At 42.5% G+C, this 18,126-nt stretch overlaps 1 protein-coding gene across 2 annotated transcripts in view; it reads left to right on the forward strand.

Annotated features, from left to right (window-relative positions):
• The window catches only part of FBP1 (fructose-bisphosphatase 1), a 91,659-nt gene extending 78,430 nt beyond the window's left edge, over positions 1 to 13,229 (forward strand). Inside the window, exons 8-10 of one of the 2 annotated variants that reach the window (XM_053577323.1) lie at positions 11,553 to 11,598; positions 12,312 to 12,394; positions 12,566 to 12,703. In XM_053577323.1, coding sequence (XP_053433298.1) covers positions 11,553 to 11,598; positions 12,312 to 12,382 — 117 coding nt within the window. In that variant the 3' untranslated portion in view covers positions 12,383 to 12,394; positions 12,566 to 12,703. Of the gene's footprint in view, positions 1 to 11,552; positions 11,599 to 12,311; positions 12,395 to 12,565 lie in introns of both variants that reach the window. The other variant, XM_053577306.1, reaches the window with a different exon arrangement.
• Positions 13,230 to 18,126: the final 4,897 nt, after the last annotated feature.

The raw sequence follows: 18,126 nt of genomic DNA on the forward strand, positions 1-18,126 counted from the left end.
TTTTTTAAAGTGTCATGAAAACAAACTGTTAGAGAAGCCAAAGGTGGGTAACCCTAAAGACAAAGGGTTAAGTCACAGGTTAATCGAACAATGGACTGGGACTTTTTTCTCATTTTCCTTTCTGTTAGTTTTTCTTTTCTTTTTCTTCTTTTTTTCCCCATTGGTTTATTGGTAATGTCATCCTTTCATGCCCTACCCTTTTGGTTAGAATTGATAGTTCTTATCAATGGAAGGGAAAGTAGGGTATTTGGATAAAAGTCTATTTTCTTTAACTGTTTCTTATTGACTTTAGGGTGTAGAGTGTCCCAGTCTAAGAGCCTAATTGAGGGTCATTAATGAAGAGCTGCTATTATCAGATGACCTTAAAAGCCAGAGTAGAGGCGGGATAGGGTTTTGTTGGGGAACTTTTGAATTCTAGGTAAATAGGGATAGTGGGGAACATTTACAGTGGGGGATATGGAAATAGTGTTCTTCTTAGGGTATTTGTATGGATAAAATGGGGACTGACCTAGTTTGCAACCTGGGTTTTGGTGACATTTATAGAATGACAATGAAAGTATAAGGAGGACAAAGGCAATAAGATGTCATAAAAATACTACAACATAGTATTGAAGTTCATGGTTTTGGGCCTTCTGTCAACTGAATCAGAGGCTGGTATCAGGGATGGGAGGCTGATCCCATGCCTGGTGGATTTCCAGGGAGTTTGCAGTGGGTGGAAGTAGGTTTATCTGGGGATCAGTAGGGTTGAGTTGGGAGCAATGAATCTGGGATAGAATTTTCAGAAGTTTAGTTGTAGTGTAAATAATGAAAATTATTTGAAAAGGACTTTTTTACAAAGATTGAAGGGGCTTATTTGTCTTGGGAGATTTTTAAGTAAAACCCAGTTTTCAGGCTATAAAATTGTGGTTCCTTTAAATTAAGGGGTGGATATTCATTGGCGCTGTCAGTTTGACTATTGGCAAATGTCAAGTGGCAGTAGGGAGACTGAGGTGAAAGATAACAGGGGAACAAAACATCCCTATGTAAGTTTACAAGGGCTAAGAAATAAAGGCACCCTAAAGGAGGCGGGAAGTCTGAAAAGAGGATAGGGAAGGAATTTCAAGGTGGCCCTGAGGTGGACTTGTGGACAAATAGAACAGTCCTTCATACATCTAAGCTTTAACAGTAATTTGAAAATTATTTGTACTTATTAAAGGTCATTAAAGTCATGTGAACAAAAAGGCATTTAGTATTTTTGTGTTTTTGATAAAGTATTTAAGTGCTTCCTTTTTAAAAGCCAATTAATTAGAATTCTTTTTTTTTTTTTTTTTGTAGAGACAGAGTCTCACTTTATGGCCCTCGGTAGAGTGCTGTGGCCTCACACAGCTCACAGCAACCTCCAACTCCTGGGCTTAAGCGATTCTCTTGCCTCAGCCTCCCGAGTAGCTGGGACTACAGGCGCCCGCCACAACGCCCAGCTATTTTTTGGTTGCAGTTCAGCGGGGCTGGGTTTGAACCCGCCACCCTCAGCATATGGGGCCGGCGCCTTACCGACTGAGCCACAGACACCGCCCTAATTAGAATTCTTGTATATATTTTGATAGTAAAACGCCACATACATGTGACATACACACATACAAACATATAGACAAAGTAGATTTTTTTTTCTGTGATTTTTATTTTTATTTTTATTTATTTATTTATTTTTTTATTGTTGGGGATTCATTGAGGGTACAATAAGCCAGGTTACACTGATTGGAGGGGGGTGGGGCCTTGGTGTTTGTCACACTTTACGGGGGCAAGACATGATTGCAAGAGGGACTTTACCTGACAAAGTAGATTTTTTTTAAAAATTTATTTCAGATTAATGTGAGGTTACAAACAACTGGGTTACAATGTTTGCATTTGTTAGGTAGAGTCCCTCTTGTAGTTGTGTCCTGCACCCAAGAGGTGGGCCGGATACCCCTACATGGTGCCCATTAGTGGGAGCACCCCAATCCCCCTCCCTTCTTCCCCTCCTCTCTTCCCCCTTCCTCCAACTTGAATTGAGTTTTTCTCTTGTGTGGGTATGTATTAGATTGTCCACAGTATTGAGTACATTGGATACTTGCTTTTCCAGTCTTGAGATACTTTACTAAGAAAGAATATGTTTCAGCTCCATCCAGGTTAATACAAAAGATGTAAATCTACATCTTTTTATGGCTGAAGAGTATTTCATGGTATACACATATTAATCCAGTTTATTCATCCACTCATGGTAAAGTAGATTTTTTTTTTAGATGAAACAAAGTGGAAAATTTGTATTTTGAATATAGGCCTAGGATTTAGGCTTAGAAAAGGGAAAAGACAGTTGTATGTGAAGTTCCAGTTTTGTTTTAAGAGTCCAAGAAAGGAAGCCTGTGTGTTACAGGAGTTAGGTGTCCAGTGTGACACCGTAAGAACTTGAAAAGGAAAGAGCAGAGATCTCTCAGTGAATAGAGGAGTGTGGGGTACACGAGGGCTTTGCATTTTATCCTCCACTCTGCTTACAATGATCAGGAAGGGAGCTAGAGGTCCTCACAATTCAGGAAGAATAGAATAAGTGGCTCCGGTTTTGATTAAAAATCAATCTGCTTACCTGTGATGGAGGGATTTATCCACGGCTCAGCCATCTCGATGTTACCATGTTGAGCCAGTTCCAGAGCCGGTCCTGAAGCTGGGGTCTGTCAGTCAGATATAAGCAGTTGCAGAAGCCCTGTGGGTATGGAGGATGCTGGCCCAGGGGGTCCTTCCAGTTCAAGAAGGGACTCCAATCTCAAAACAGAGCAAATCCACTTCCAGTGTCCTTTCTTCTTGTAATGAGGGCATGGTCCTGGCAGAGCCCACTTCCTGGGGCATTTTTTACTCTAGTGACCCAGTTGGTTGCAGTTGAAATAGACTTTAGTTCCCGATGAAGACCATGGTTTTGGAATCTTCTTGTCTGAGCCTCTCTGGTAATTCTGTCTCTGAGAAGCTTTTACTGGGAGCCACTATTTGGAAAACTTTCTTTTGCTGTCAGACTTGCTGCCAGCCCTTTTCCTCTTTTTTCTCTCCTCCTCTCATCTTGGTTATGACAGCCCTTCATGACCATGTCTGAAAGTTCTGCTTGTGGAGTTTGAGGCTCCAATTTCAGTTTTTGGAGTATATGCTACTCTCAGGGACTGGGAAGTGAAGTGCATTACTAAGATAGTTTTTCCTTCCCTGGTGACAGGATCTACGTTAGTGAAGAGGCAAATGGCCTGAGATAGTCATGAAAGAAAAACGGCTTGATTTTCATCTTGGCTGTGGATAATTTATAATGTCTTTTAACTCAGCAACCTCCCAAGAGGGAGTTGGTAGACAGGCAGGGAGGTCTCTTGGAACCACTGGCCAGAGTGAGTGCAGCCAAGTGAGCGGAGTGGAGATGGAGGAGGAGGAGCACGAGGGGGGGAAGGAGAGGAAAGTGCACTGAAGGGGGGAGGTGATAGGGAGGGACGCTGCGGCAGCTGAATGAGAAATATCATCTGGCAAGTGAAGACAGTGAGAGAGACGTAGGGGTAAGAAGTAAAATACGGCAGGATATCTAGCAAGCTCAAAGCCGATCCTAAACATAGCGGACTTTAGACCACTGTTGGGACAGCAGCATAAAGGTCAAGTGGCACAATGGCATTATGATGAAGAGATCCATTCTCAGGCTGAGTCTCTAGGACATCTAATTTATATTATGTTAAAGTTGCATTGCAATAAAAACTACATATTTGCCTTGGAAGGTCAGTACCTTCTAAATTTTTTGAATTCTTAAGGAGACATCCCAATGAGGAACCTTTAGATGGAGCCAAGTGAACGTTGCCCATGATGACAACTAGGAGAAAGAAAAGGACTTTTTAGGGATGGGCATATGTCTATAGAGAAGGCTCTGAGAGAGGCATTCCTGACTCAGATGAACAGATGTGATTGAAATAATTTAGACCAAGATCAGGTCAGACATTAGGCATCCCTGAGATCTGAGTCAGACTGAGACAAAGAGATTTGGCCAGAAAATGGATGTCCCCGAGGTCTGACCCAGAATGAGATCAAGATATCATCCCCAAAACGAGGTTCCCTGGGTCTGAGTGAAGACCTAGAGAGATGGTTAGGAAGTGTCCTCCCTAGGTACCCCCAAGAGTAGTATTTCTGGTGCTGGGTTTCTCATCCTAGAACAAAACTAGACAAAGGCTTCCACTCTTTTAACATTGAGTATATAACCACTTCCAGAGTCCAAGAGACTCACCAAATTCAGAATGGATTGAGGGTACCAAGAAGGATGTACTGGGACCTTTGCGGCAGAGAAGGGAGCAGTCTTGAGACAGAGGCAGAAAAGTGGGATCCTTGAGATGGAAGTGAAAATGTTGAGTCTCTCTAATGAGGTAGAGAAGTTAGATCTCTGTATTGGCCACCAAATGTCAGGATGGGAATGCACGGTGTGGGCAGAAAGAGAATTTTTGAAACAAAACTTAGGATATAAAAAAAAGTTTATTTTACTTCTTCAGAGAGGGAGGGCAAAGGACCCAGCAAACAAAAGAAATAAAGAAGTGTCAGCACGTAGGGTAGGAGGTTTGGGGTTTTTATTGGGATAAACGGAGAAAAGAAAAGAATAGCTGTTGTAAGTTAATAGCAAAAGACTGCATTTGTTTCTCCTTTCCCCCTGACTTCTTCTCTGATGGGCTGGCTTATCAGTTTCTCTGGAATGTGGTCTGGCAGAAACTGGGGAGGACTACTCTCCTAACTTTTCAGTTTTTAAAAAATACTCTAAAAATGAAATCTTAGAGGAGTTACAGGTGGTTAATCTTAAAGACAACAGGTTAAGTCACAGGTGGTTAATCAAACAATGGCTGATTTTTTTCTTTCTTCTTTCTGTTAAATAGTTTATTTTTCCACTGGATAAGTTATTAATAATGTCATCCTTTCAATGGAGGATGTTGGAGAAGAAGAAACCCGGATACGAGAAGAGGGTGGGCTGTAGATAGGAGGGGGACACTCTTGTGTTATAACAGGAGGAGAGGAGAGACATTTACCCAACTCTTGTGTTGGCAAACAATATAGAATGTGGTCCCCATCTCCCGGAAGCTGCAGTCTGGTTGGATGGGCAAGTTATAATAATAACTTTGTGGCAAGCCTACAGGCAGCAAGTGCTGTGGTATTTCAGAGAAGACAGTTTGACTCCTAATGCTGTGCTCAAGAAAGTCTTCAAGAGAGCTGGTGTTTGATTTGGGCCTTGAGAACAGGGTAGCAAGCATCTCACTAGCTGGAAGTACAAGTAGTAAAAGAAAATAGAGGAGAGTGCATTTCCTGTACAGGGACAGGCGTGGACAGAGGAGTGAAGTACTGTACCCCCAGGGCTTCCATCAGTCTGTCCTTCAGCTAGGAAACGTGTGTATATATGTCTATACTCTGACAGAAGCTGGCAATTTAGAGTAAGAAGGAGAACTTAGAGATCATCTCTTCAAATGTACTTATTTTTCTATGGAAACTGAAGTGCAGAGAGATGGTAAAAACGATTGAAAGTCACAAAACTGGAAAGTGATAGAGTCAGGCTGTGTCTCACAAGTATATTCAACAATATGTTATTGTACAGGTTCTAAGGATAGAATATGTTTAATAAAACCACAGCACATTTATTGAATTATAGTAGAGGTGAAGCAAAGTGCTAGTACTAGGAGAGTAACTGATGACTTCCTGCAAATCACCAGATTTATCCTAGTCTTCTGTGTCTGGATCAATTTAAGTCCCAGTTGGCACAACATGAATTGTAGAAAAATCTACATTAACTTGAAGTATAAATTTACAAAAGAGGAGGAGGGAAAGGATGATGAGATGGTATTACTTTCCTATGGCTGCTGTAAGAGATTACCACACACACAGTGTCCGGAAAGAATACAAATTTACTATGTTATAGTTTTAAAGGAAGAAGTTCAACACAGATCTCACTAGACTAAACTAAGGTGTTAGCATGCTGTGTATTTTCTGGAGGCCCTAGAGGAGAATCTTCTGTCTTTTCCAGCTTCTAAAGACTGCCTATATTCCTTGGCTGTGACCTTCTTTTGCCATAGTCAGTGTCGGCAATTACACTTCTCTCAGAGAACTTGAGCTCCCTCTGAGCACAGCTGACAAAGGTTCTTTGCTTTTAAGGACGCCTGTGCCTAGATTGGGCCCAGCTGGGTATTTCAGAATGCCCTCTTCCTCTCAGACCCTTAACCTTAATCGCATCAAAAGGTCCCTTTGCCATGTAAGATAACAAATTCTCAGGTTCTGGCATTAGGACAGGGAAATATTTAGGGGTCCATTATTTTGCATATTGCAAAGAAGAAATAGGGGGGAAAACATAGGGCAGATTATTAAAGAGATGACTTACGGATAATTAGAAAAGACATTGAGCTTCAATTGCTAGTATAAACTCATTAAATCAGAGCAGATATTTTCTAAAGATTACGTTTCCTATTTAATAGAGTTACTGGGCAACTAGATCTGGGGAATGTCAGAGAAAAATTTGTCGCCTGCTTTTTTCTTAGAATGTTCTTGCAGGAAGATGAAGGAATGTGTGTAAAGGCCACTGCAGTAAGCTCTATTTCCAGCTCTTACTAAACAACTGATGAAAAGTTATAGTCATGCAAACCTGGGTGTAAGTCTCCTGGTATATGTAGGCCTGCATGTGGTTGTGTAGTGTATATAAATGAGTGTGTGTGATGTGTCATACGATATAGATGTACACATGTGTGTGTTGCGATGTATGTAGGTGTGTATGTGATGTGTAGGGTGTGTGTGTAAGGCGTGTAGGTGTATGTGTATGATGTGTGGTGTGTGTGTAGTGTAAACCTGGATAAAATTCTCCTCGTGTGGCAAAGGGCTTTAGGTCCTTGGTCCTTCCTTATCCACAGCATTGTCAGTGACTTGGGTGAAGACTGAAAGGTCAGGTGAATCAATAGGTGTAGGTGACGCAATAGGATCAACATTTAGGGAAAATCTCAATGAACTAGAAAGATAAGACGACAGCACGTGAACTGTTACAGTCATAAATATGAAGTCTTAAATTTCAGGGAGAAAAGAAACACAAGATGGATGGCCCTGAATTTGGTGTCAGTTTATGTGAAAATATTCTTTTAAAAAAGCAATGGTTGTGTCTGTGAAAGTAGAAGTGATATTAAGGGCATCAATTGTTAATAACAAATGTTGAGCTGTACATGTGCCATATATATTTTCACCACCATGACAAGTCTATAAGGAATAATGATTACCTGTTTCACACATGAACTTAGGGTTCAGAAGTATGAAGCAACTTGCCCAAGATTACAAAATTATCTCTCCATATGAACTTGGTTCTGACTCCTAACACCATGCTCATGTAATAGAATGACAGGTGTTTTCAGAGGGCTGAGTAACCGTAGCTTCATTAGTAGAAGTACGGTGTCCAGGTCATTATAGAAAACATCTAGGCAAGTGCTTTTCAACCTTTTTTTATCTCACAGAACGCTTGAACCTATAAACTCCTGTGGCACATTTAAATTATGTTGACAAAAAAAAGTTAAAAAAGGAATATATTACTATGCTTTGAACCTCTTTCAAAAATAATTCAATTAATGATCTTTAAAATTTTTCATGACACACCTAAGATCCTCTTATGGCACACTGGTTGAAAATCACTGATCTAGGGCATAATATGTTTTGGTTTTCTATATGCAAAAGGGGATTGACAAACAAGTGTGTGTAGAGGGGTGTTCTGGACACTAAATCATATGAGGAGTAATTAAGCAAACTTGATATGTTTTGCCTAAAGAAATCCTTGGGGTCAGAGTGGATAGCACAAAAACTTCATACTCCCCAGAAATATTTGAAGATAGGACAGAATTTTCTCTTCTGTTAAGTAGTATGGAGGTGACTTTGGTTCAAGAGGACTTGATGATGATTTGTGTTTGGAAGTTGGCATTCAAGGACAGACCTGGTATGAGTTTCCTAGAAGTCACAATGAAAATGCTTTCATCCTTGGGGTTAAATAAATGGTGCTTAGCAGGAACAGATGCTCAATTTGTGTCTGTTAAGTGTGTGGACAAGTGACTTTGTCAGGGACATTGTATGAGAAACTAGCCAATTGAGGAGGGTAGAAGAGATGAAATTTAGGGGTATTTTCAAGTTTGTGATTTTTCTTTGATTTGATTTAGATTGCTAAACTGAGATATGTAGGGCAAATAGACCATAGTCGTGGGTTTGCTGCCTTATTGTCTGATTAATGTCAATGACAAGCTCTAACAGCCTGATTGACACTAACTTCTAATGACCTGAAAATCAACATCAGAAGCATCTCATGATTGTGTGATACTTGTCCATTTCTATATATTTTGATGTTTAACTTGTTCTTATGTGCCCTCACTATTTTTTCTGCAGTCTTACGAGGTTGATTAACTGAGTCATAGAAAAATAAATTAACTTCGCAATCTCATCGCTGTCTGTAAACAAGCTGGCAATAGAAGGGTCTTGAGGGGTTGAAGCTACGACAATAGCCCCCTAAAATCAAGTAGGGGTATGTTTACAGGCTTCATTTAGGCAGTGAGTCATAAACTGTGATGCAGTAAAGGTGACCAGAAGGATACAGACATGGAAAGGGATGTGACAGAACTGAGCCAGGGTTAGCAGCGTCTATATTATAGGATACGAAGAGCTCAAAGCAAGGCCACTGTCCAGGCTTAATATATTCAAACATAACATTGAGGCCATATGCATATATATCCAAATCACCTCTTTAACACAACCAAATCTACAAATATTACTTATTTGTGGTTATAGGGGGAACAGACAGCTGAATTTCTTTGATATTCCTTAATATCTTTGTTCTATTTTTAAGCCCAGCTACTGGATCCAGTGGGGTAGATGCCAGTGAGTTGGCAAAATCGTAATTCTTTTATGTCTATCCCCCTCACACCAGTATTTTATATCCAGTTATTTGGAATTCTACATTATTAGCTCTTACAATGTTTATTACAATATGACATCATGTCACTATAGATACTGACAAGTGACTTTTATGTATGGTCTTTTAGTCCTTTGGAATATGCCACATTGGAATTTAATTTTTGTGAATTCCCCAATTAATTCACCATTACAGTCATTCTAGCTGACAATCAGTTACTCCTTTGTCCTAGATGTCAGAAATTTGTACTTTTAGGATTATTCCTTTAGTTTTTTTTTTTTATTAAATCATAGCTGTGTACATCAATATGATCATGGGGCACCATACACTTGTTTCATAGAATATTTGACACATTTTCATCTCATTAGTTGACATAGCCCTCCTGGCATTTTCCTAGTTACTTTGTCAAGACATTTACATTCCACATTTGCCAAGGCTCACATGTACCTTTGTAAGATGCACCACAGGTGTGATCCTTTCAATCCCCCTCCCTTTACCCCCCTCCCCCCTCCCTCCCTATTCCTTTAGTTTTCAGGGAAGTCTGTTTATTTGAGAAAGATAATCTTCTCTAGCACTTTAATAGAGTTAGTTTATCAGATTAGTTTGGCCCTCTTTTCTTTCCTAGGATTCTTTGTGAGTCACTCAGTCTCTTTAGGAAACTGATGACATTTTCAAGGTGGGTAATTAAGGGGATTTTAATTAAAGGGGTGGCACTGAAAACTAATACAGCCTCTTTGGAAAGAAGTATGGGGAATCCTCAAAGAACTCAAAATAGGCCTTCCATTTGATCCCACAATCCCCTTACTAGGCATCTACCCAGAAGAAAAATGTCATTTTATCATAAGGACATTGAACTAGATTGATTATTGCAGCTCATTTTACAATTGCCAAGACGTGGAAACACCCTAAATGCCCATCAAGTCAAGAATGGATTAATAAACTGTGGGCACTTGTGCATGACCTTTTTCTTACATTAACTATTTCCCTTGTGCAATCTTATTTATGATTTTTACCCCTCCCTTCACCCCATCTGCTAATGTCCAAATAGGTACACCTGTTTTAGCTGGCCAAGGTCAGGTTCGAACCTGCCACCCTCAGTGTATGTGGCCAGCGCCCTGCCGACTGAGCTATGGACGCTGCCTATTCTAAAATTTTTTAACAGCACACAAATATAGAAAAATTGGCTGCAAAGTCTGCTCAACTTCACTGTTTCTTCCATCCTTTCTCCACATCCAAAGATAACTACGTATGTTACCAATCCTTAATTTTTATTTATTTATTTATCCAAATATTAGGGGGTAAACATGTTTTGTTTACATTGTTTTTGTACGGAATGAGTCAAAGTTATAAGTGTGCCCTTCACCCAGTGTGCACTGTACCCAACAGGTGTGAATTTACCCACCCCCTTCTCCCAGCTGCTTGATTGATTTATACCATAATGTGTTACCATACACTTCCTTCTTTGTGAGCCTTCAGCTGCTTTGATTTGTGCATTCTATGTTGGACGCTGTTAGTCATCTAAGAGGTTGGGCTGGTAAAGAATGGTGTGGGTGATCTAAAAGGCACAGGCTTTCAGAAGAAGAGAATGTGGACAATGAATTATTCTCCTGGATTTGAAGGTATCTACAAAGTTAGTTCTCTCTCTTTCCAATGACAGGGAAATTTGAGGGGAAGGACACGGTGGCAAGAAGAGGACTGAGATGAAAAAAAGCGTTCTCTGTCATTTTATGGATTTCAGTGTGTAAAACTAGTCCTTCAGAGATTTTATTTCCTTCTTCACAATAGTTCATAAAGCTTAGGCAGTGAATAATATTTTTTGGATTAAATTTTGTGACTCCAGTGAATGTTTTCTACTGACTAAATTAACCAAGAACATAGATGGTAGTAAAAGTCTAATTATTTGAACAACAGTTCTATTATAGAAACAATAATTAACTTACCGGAATCAGACCCCTTCTAGGGTGAATATAGTTCCAAGACTTTTAAAAAGTCATCAGGGAAGCGTAGGAAGCTCTTGCAGTTTTCTTTCCGCTGTTGTTCATCTCTTCACTTTAGCAGAGAGAACTTTGAACTCACTTTACATAAGAGTTTCTCAGAACGAACCCCGTTTTCAGTTTTGGCTTAAGTCTTACATCCATCTTGATTTAATTTTGGGGAGTGGTGAGAGATGTGGATCCTGTTTCATTCTTCTCCTATCGCTGTCCAGGATTCCCCACACCATTTATTGAACAGGGCTTCTTTTCCCCAATGTGTGTTGTTTTCTGCTTTGTCAAGGATCCCTTGGCTATATGTGCGTGGCTTTATATCGAGGGTCTTTCTTATGTTCCATTGGTCTCTGTCTTTATTTTTGTGCCAATACTACGCTGTCTTGATTGCTATAGCCTGTAATAGAGTTTGAAGTCTGGTAATGTGTTGCCAGATGTTTCTTTTGCTTAGGATCACTTTGGCTATTCTGGCTCATTTCTGGTTCCGAATGAAGCATAGAAGTACTTCTACCTAGATCCGTTACTTAAAGTGGAGAGTCACATTATTCATGGATAACGAATATCTGAGCTTCCTAGAGAAGAGGAGTGAGAGGAGCAAGTCCCAGCCTCTCTCTCTCCCTCTCTCTCTCTGTTTTGCTTTGTTTTGTTCTCAGCATCAGAGCAGAACCAAGAAGGGAGGGAGAGTTGGAACATGGAAAGGTAAGTTTCTGTCTACTCGACCTGAGCTCTCCAAGGGGGAGCCTTCCTGTTCCTTCTGTGAGGTCCCAGGTCCCTGATCTCTGAGGAAGTCACTTGCTAGACACAGTCTCTCTGGGAAAAAGAGCCCTCAGAGGAGGCGCTCCTGGGAAGACAATGTGACCTGAGACACTTCTCAGAGTCTCTGCTCCACCTGTCTGTGGCCCTGGGTGTTGCCCAGTAGCTGGTCATGAGAGGTGGTGAGGGGGGACGACCCCTAGGTTGGAGTCAGAATCCTGTCTCCCTACTCTGGGTAAGTTCTTTGACTTCCCAGGAGCTCAGCTTCCTCTCTGAGGTGACCCCTGCTGCCTGTGCTGCACCTGGTGGGTTTCAGCATCACCAGGGATAATGAACGTGAAAGTACTTTATAAATGAGGCCACACACACACACACACACACACACACACACACACACACACACACACACACACACACGAACCTTGTTAACATTACTGTTGACATTTGACCTTGTCTGTGGGTTTGGGAGCTGTCAGAGTTTACTGTCCCACGGGTCTCCCGTGAAGGGACTCCTGTGTGATCCTTTCATTTCTACTCTCCTTACCTATCACCCTATCTCCTGATTTCCCAGGTCAGAGAAGGCGCCAGAGGGAAGCAGGGGAGGAGAGGATGATGCTTTTTATTTTGACAGGGAATTAATATCCCCCCTTCTTTTCTAGTCTCTTCTCAAAGCATGTTCTATGCATGTCACGGATTCAGGGCACCCTGCCACGATCATGGGAGGAGGTAGCCATGGGAACAGGTAAGTGAAGGAAGGCTTTGGGGGAGGCTCAGAGTGTATTGTGAAGTCGTGGGTGGGGGCAAGGTGTGTGGGGGATGCAGGCTTCAGGTGGCCCCACCCCGGCTAGGCCAGCAGGTCCTCCTTTCCGTGTTCTGGTCCTGGCCTCAACTTTGTACCTCTCATCTTCTCTAGGCCTCGGAGTGAGGATCACAGCATCATGAACTTCAGTCGTGTGTTATGTCCAGACCCACTCTGTCAAGTGTGTAACAGGGCAATGACTATGGTCATTGTGGTGCTGTTCCAGCAGACCCCGGAAGATGCTGCTTCCTCTGTGGCATGTTCAGATTCTGCAGTTTCTCAGACCAAGTCATCAGGCACTTTGTCCTTGGCCCTCTCAGCAAGCCCTCCAATAATCCCCCCACCAGCCCATCTGCCCAAGCCTCCTCCGCATCCCACCTCCATTCTGTCATCTGGCCTGAAGATCCCTAGAGCTGCCTTCCTTTCCCTGCCCCGGCCTCTTGCCCTTCCTCTCTCCACCATCTCAGAGCCCCCACCCCTCCCTGGGGGTATCTTTTCACCCACAGGGCTCCCTTCTGTAAACTGACACAGACCAAGAGCCCTGATAATACTGTGTGAGCCCATTGATCTCACTGTGCCAGGAGCCATGTGTATCCACAGCTTCCTGATTCAGTCCATTAAAATACCTTTTGCTTAAAGTAGTTTGGCCTCCACCATTGAAATCAAAGTTTTGTCAATATGCGAAACTGAGCCTCAGTTTCTTGCGGAGGATCACAGTGTGCCACATGTATCACGGAATGAAATTGTGATAGAACCCTGATAATCTCTTAAAACTTCATTTCAAATATGCTTTATATGTGCATGAAATAAGAATATTATTTCTATGAAAAGAGTTTATTAAAAAATTACCAAACTTATTCACCTGTGTTATATAATGTATGTACCTTATCTAACTATATTTTTTAGTGAGAAAATTGAGAGTAATGGGGAAAGTTTATAGTCAAAAAAACTCTGGGGTGCTTCCTAAATATTCTTTGCTGAGCACAGGAAAACAACTAATGAACATTTGATGTTCTAGTTGCTTAGGCTTGATAGGGAGTAAAATGTTTTCTACTAGAATTATATAACATATAAATTCCCATATATAGGCATTAGGTCATTTTCAAATCAGTAGGTAGAATTTACTCAAGTACAGATTGTCTATCTACCTATCTGTACGTATATACACATACATACTAGGGCTCTGAGTAAAGTATCCAGCCATATATGTCTCTATTTTTCATAAAACATGGCTTGGTATTTACCACATAACCCTCATATATATATGCACACACACACTCACTTTTTTTTTTGTTTTGAGACAGAGTCTCACTGTGTCACCCCAGATAGAGTGCTGTGGCAGCGTCACAGCACACAGCAACCTCCATCTCTTGGGCTTAAGCAATTCTCTTGCCTCAGCCTCCTGAGTAGGTGGGACTATAGGCACCTACCACAACGCTCAGCTATGTTCACAGTTATCATTGTTATTTTAGCTGGCTGGGGTCAGGTTCGAACCTGCCACCTTTGGTGTATGTGGCCAGCACCCTGCCGACTGAGCTATGGGCGCCGCCCATTCTAAAATTTTTTAACAGCACACAAATATAGAAAAATTGGCTGCAAAGTCTGCTCAACTTTACTGTTTCTTCCATCCCTTCTCCATACCCAAAGATAACTACTTACGTTACCATACCTTGATTTTTTTTATTTATTTATCTAAATATTAGGGGGTACACGTTTTGTTTACATTGTTTTTGTACGGAATGAGTAAGTTATAAGTGTGCCCTTCACCCAGATAGTGTGCACTGTACCGAACAGGTATGAATTTACCCACCCCCTTCTCCCAGCCGCTTGATTGATTTATACCATAATGTGTTACCATACACTTCCTTCTTTGTGAGCCTTCAGCTGCTTTGATTTGTGCATTCTATGTTGGACGCTGTTAGTCATCTAAGAGGTTGGGCTGGTAAAGAATGGTGTCGGTGATCTAAAAGGCACAGGCTTTCAGAAGATTAGAATATGGACAATGAATTATTCTCCTGGATTTGAAGGTATCTACAAAGTTAGTTCTCTCTCTTTCCAATGACAGGGAAATTTGAGGGGAAGGACACGGTGGCAAGAAGAGGACTGAGATGAAAAAAAGCGTTCTCTGTCATTTTATGGATTTCAGTGTGTAAAACTAGTCCTTCAGAGATTTTATTTCCTTCTTCACAATAGTTCATAAAGCTTAGGCAGTGAATAATATTTTTTGGATTAAATTTTGTGACTCCAGTGAATGTTTTCTACTGACTAAATTAACCAAGAACATAGATGGTAGTAAAAGTCTAATTATTTGAACAACAGTTCTATTATAGAAACAATTATTATTTATTTATTTTTTTTTTATTGTTGGGATTCATTGAGGGTACAATAAGCCAGGTTACACTGATTGCAATTGTTAGGTAAAGTCCCTCTTGCAATCATGTCTTGCCCCCATAAAGTGTGACACACACCAAGGCCCCACCCACCTCCTTCCTTCCTATAGAAACAATTATTAACTTACCGGAATCAGACCCCTTCTAGGGTGAATATAGTTCCAAGGCTTTTAAAAAGTCATCAGGGAGGGCGGCGCCTGTGGCTCAGTTGGTAGGGCGCCGGCCCCATATACCGAGGGTGACGGGTTCAAGCCTGGCCCCGGCCAAACTGCAACCAAAAAATAGCCAGGCGTTGTGACGGGCGCCTGTAGTCCCAGCTACTCGGGAGGCTGAGGCAAGAGAATCACTTAAGCCCGGAGTTGGAGGCTGCTGTGAGCTGTGTAAGGCCATGGCACTCTACCGAGGGCCATAAAGTGAGACTCTGTCTCTACAAAAAAAGTCATCAGGGAAGCATAGGAAGCCCTTGCAGTTTTCTTTCTGCTGTTGTTCATCTCTTCACTTTAGCAGAGAGAACTTTGAACTCACTTTACATAAGAGTTTCTCAGAACGAACCCCGTTTTCAGTTTTGGCTTAAGTCTTACATCCATCTTGATTTAATTTTGGGGAGTGGTGAGAGATGTGGATCCTGTTTCATTCTTCTCCTATCGCTGTCCAGGATTCCCCACACCATTTATTGAACAGGGCTTCTTTTCCCCAATGTGTGTTGTTTTCTGCTTTGTCAAGGATCCCTTGGCTATATGTGCGTGGCTTTATATCGAGGGTCTTTCTTATGTTCCATTGGTCTCTGTCTTTATTTTTGTGCCAATACTACGCTGTCTTGATTGCTATAGCCTGTAATAGAGTTTGAAGTCTGGTAATGTGTTGCCAGATGTTTCTTTTGCTTAGGATCACTTTGGCTATTCTGGCTCATTTCTGGTTCCGAATGAAGCATAGAAGTACTTCTACCTAGATCCGTTACTTAAAGTGGAGAGTCACATTATTCATGGATAACGAATATCTGAGCTTCCTAGAGAAGAGGAGTGAGAGGAGCAAGTCCCAGCCTCTCTCTCTCCCTCTCTCTCTCTGTTTTGCTTTGTTTTGTTCTCAGCATCAGAGCAGAACCAAGAAGGGAGGGAGAGTTGGAACATGGAAAGGTAAGTTTCTGTCTACTCGACCTGAGCTCTCCAAGGGGGAGCCTTCCTGTTCCTTCTGTGAGGTCCCAGGTCCCTGATCTCTGAGGAAGTCACTTGCTAGACACAGTCTCTCTGGGAAAAAGAGCCCTCAGAGGAGGCGCTCCTGGGAAGACAATGTGACCTGAGACACTTCTCAGAGTCTCTGCTCCACCTGTCTGTGGCCCTGGGTGTTGCCCAGTAGCTGGTCATGAGAGGTGGTGAGGGGGGACGACCCCTAGGTTGGAGTCAGAATCCTGTCTTCCGACTCTGGGTAAGTTCTCTGACTTCCCAGGAGCTCGGGTTCCTGTCTGAGGTGACCCCTGCTGCCTGTGCTGCACCTGGTGGGTTTCAGCATCACCAACGATAATGAATGTGGAAGTACTTTATAAATGAGGCCACACACACAACTGTGAACCTTGTTAACATTACTGTTGACATTCGACTTTGTCTGTGGGTTTGGGAGCTGTCAGAGTTTACTGTCCCAAGGGTCTCCCTCTTCTCAAAGCATGTTCTATGCATGTCACGGATTCAGGGCACCCTGCCATGGTCATGGGAGGAGGTAGCCATGGGAACAGGTAAGTGAAGGAAGGCTTTGGGGAGAGGCTCAGAGTGTATTGTGAAGTCGTGGGTGGGGGCAAGGTGTGTGGGGGATGCAGGCTTCAGGTGGCCCCACCCTGGCTAGGCCAGCAGGTCCTCCTTTCCGTGTTCTGGTCCTGGCCTCAGCTTTGTACCTCTCATCTTATCTAGGCCTCGGAGTGAGGATCACGACATCATGAACTTCAGTCGTGTGTTATGTCCAGACCCACTCTGTCAAGTGTGTAACAGGGCAATGACTGTGGTCATTATGGTGTTGTTCCAGTGTTACACCTCAGAATTCAGGTCCGCAATGACCATACGAGAGAGCCAGACACTGATGCAATCACACAGGGCATTTATTCAAGCTCGAGCCTGGGCTATCAGCACCCCCAGATGCAGCTGGGACCAAGAGCCCCGTGCTCGCGACGCGTGGGGTTTTTATGAGGGGGATATGGGTGAGGGGTGTGGGAAGCAAAGTGTGGCCCTTGGATTGGTTATTTCTTGTGCCTATACTAGAGTTTAAGGCTGATTGGGTCGGGGGGGGGAGGGCAGACGCACTTTAGGAGATAGGGACACACTCTGGGAGATAGGAAGGGGTGTGGTTTACTCAGAAACGAAACTAGGAGAAACAAAACTAGGAACTTTCAGGTTTTCTAAAAATGGAGGATGAAAGCCCAAAAAGCTCTAAATGGCATCATGGCATCACTGGGTTTTTCATTCCCCTCTTCTCCTTGTAACTAAGAGGACCCAATCATGGGCCCTCAGTGGGCTCGTCAGGGGAGCTTTAGTGGGTTGGCAGGGTCTTTCTTGAGCTTCCATTGTGGGATATAATCCTCCTTGATGGCAAAGGGGTCTGCCAACTGGACATGGGTGTGATGGACCCATGCAGCGATGCCGTCGACCTTAAGTGCAGTGGGGGTGGTCAGGATCACAGTGTAAGGCCCTTTCCACTGTGGTTCGAGAGTTTCCTGCCAGTGTCTCTTGATATAGACCCAGTCCCCTGGCCAGAACTTGTGAGGCTCTGGGATTGGGCTCAGCACATAGGTGGCACTCAGGTGGTTCCAATTCTCTTTCTGAACCTGCTGGTAACAGTGGAGGGAAAGGAGAAAATCCACATCATTTGCCTCTGTTAAAAGATCTATGTGGTTATTTGAAATAATAGGAGGTGGTCTCCCATAGAGAATTTTATAGGGAGAGAGACCTAGGGTATAGGGGGAATTTCTGACCCTATATAAGGCAAAGGGAAGGAGAGCCACCCAGTCCCTGCCAGACTCCAGGGTTAATTTGGTTAAGATCCCTTTTAAAGTTCTATTCATTCTTTCTACCTGTCCTGAGCTCTGGGGCCTGTACATACAAGGTAATTTCTAGGTTGTTCCCAGTGTTGTGGCTACCCTCTGAGTTTTTTGAGGTATAAAGACCGGCCCATTGTCTGAGCTGATTATAGCTGTCAGTGCATACCTGGGAAGAATGTCTTCTAGCAGCTTTTTCACCATGGTTTGAGCAGTTTCATGTCTTGTGGGGAAGGCTTCTACTCACCCTGAGAAGGTATCTACAAAGA

Source organism: Nycticebus coucang, chromosome 2 (assembly GCF_027406575.1).
Source record: "Nycticebus coucang isolate mNycCou1 chromosome 2, mNycCou1.pri, whole genome shotgun sequence".
Lineage (NCBI taxonomy): Eukaryota > Metazoa > Chordata > Mammalia > Primates > Lorisidae > Nycticebus > Nycticebus coucang.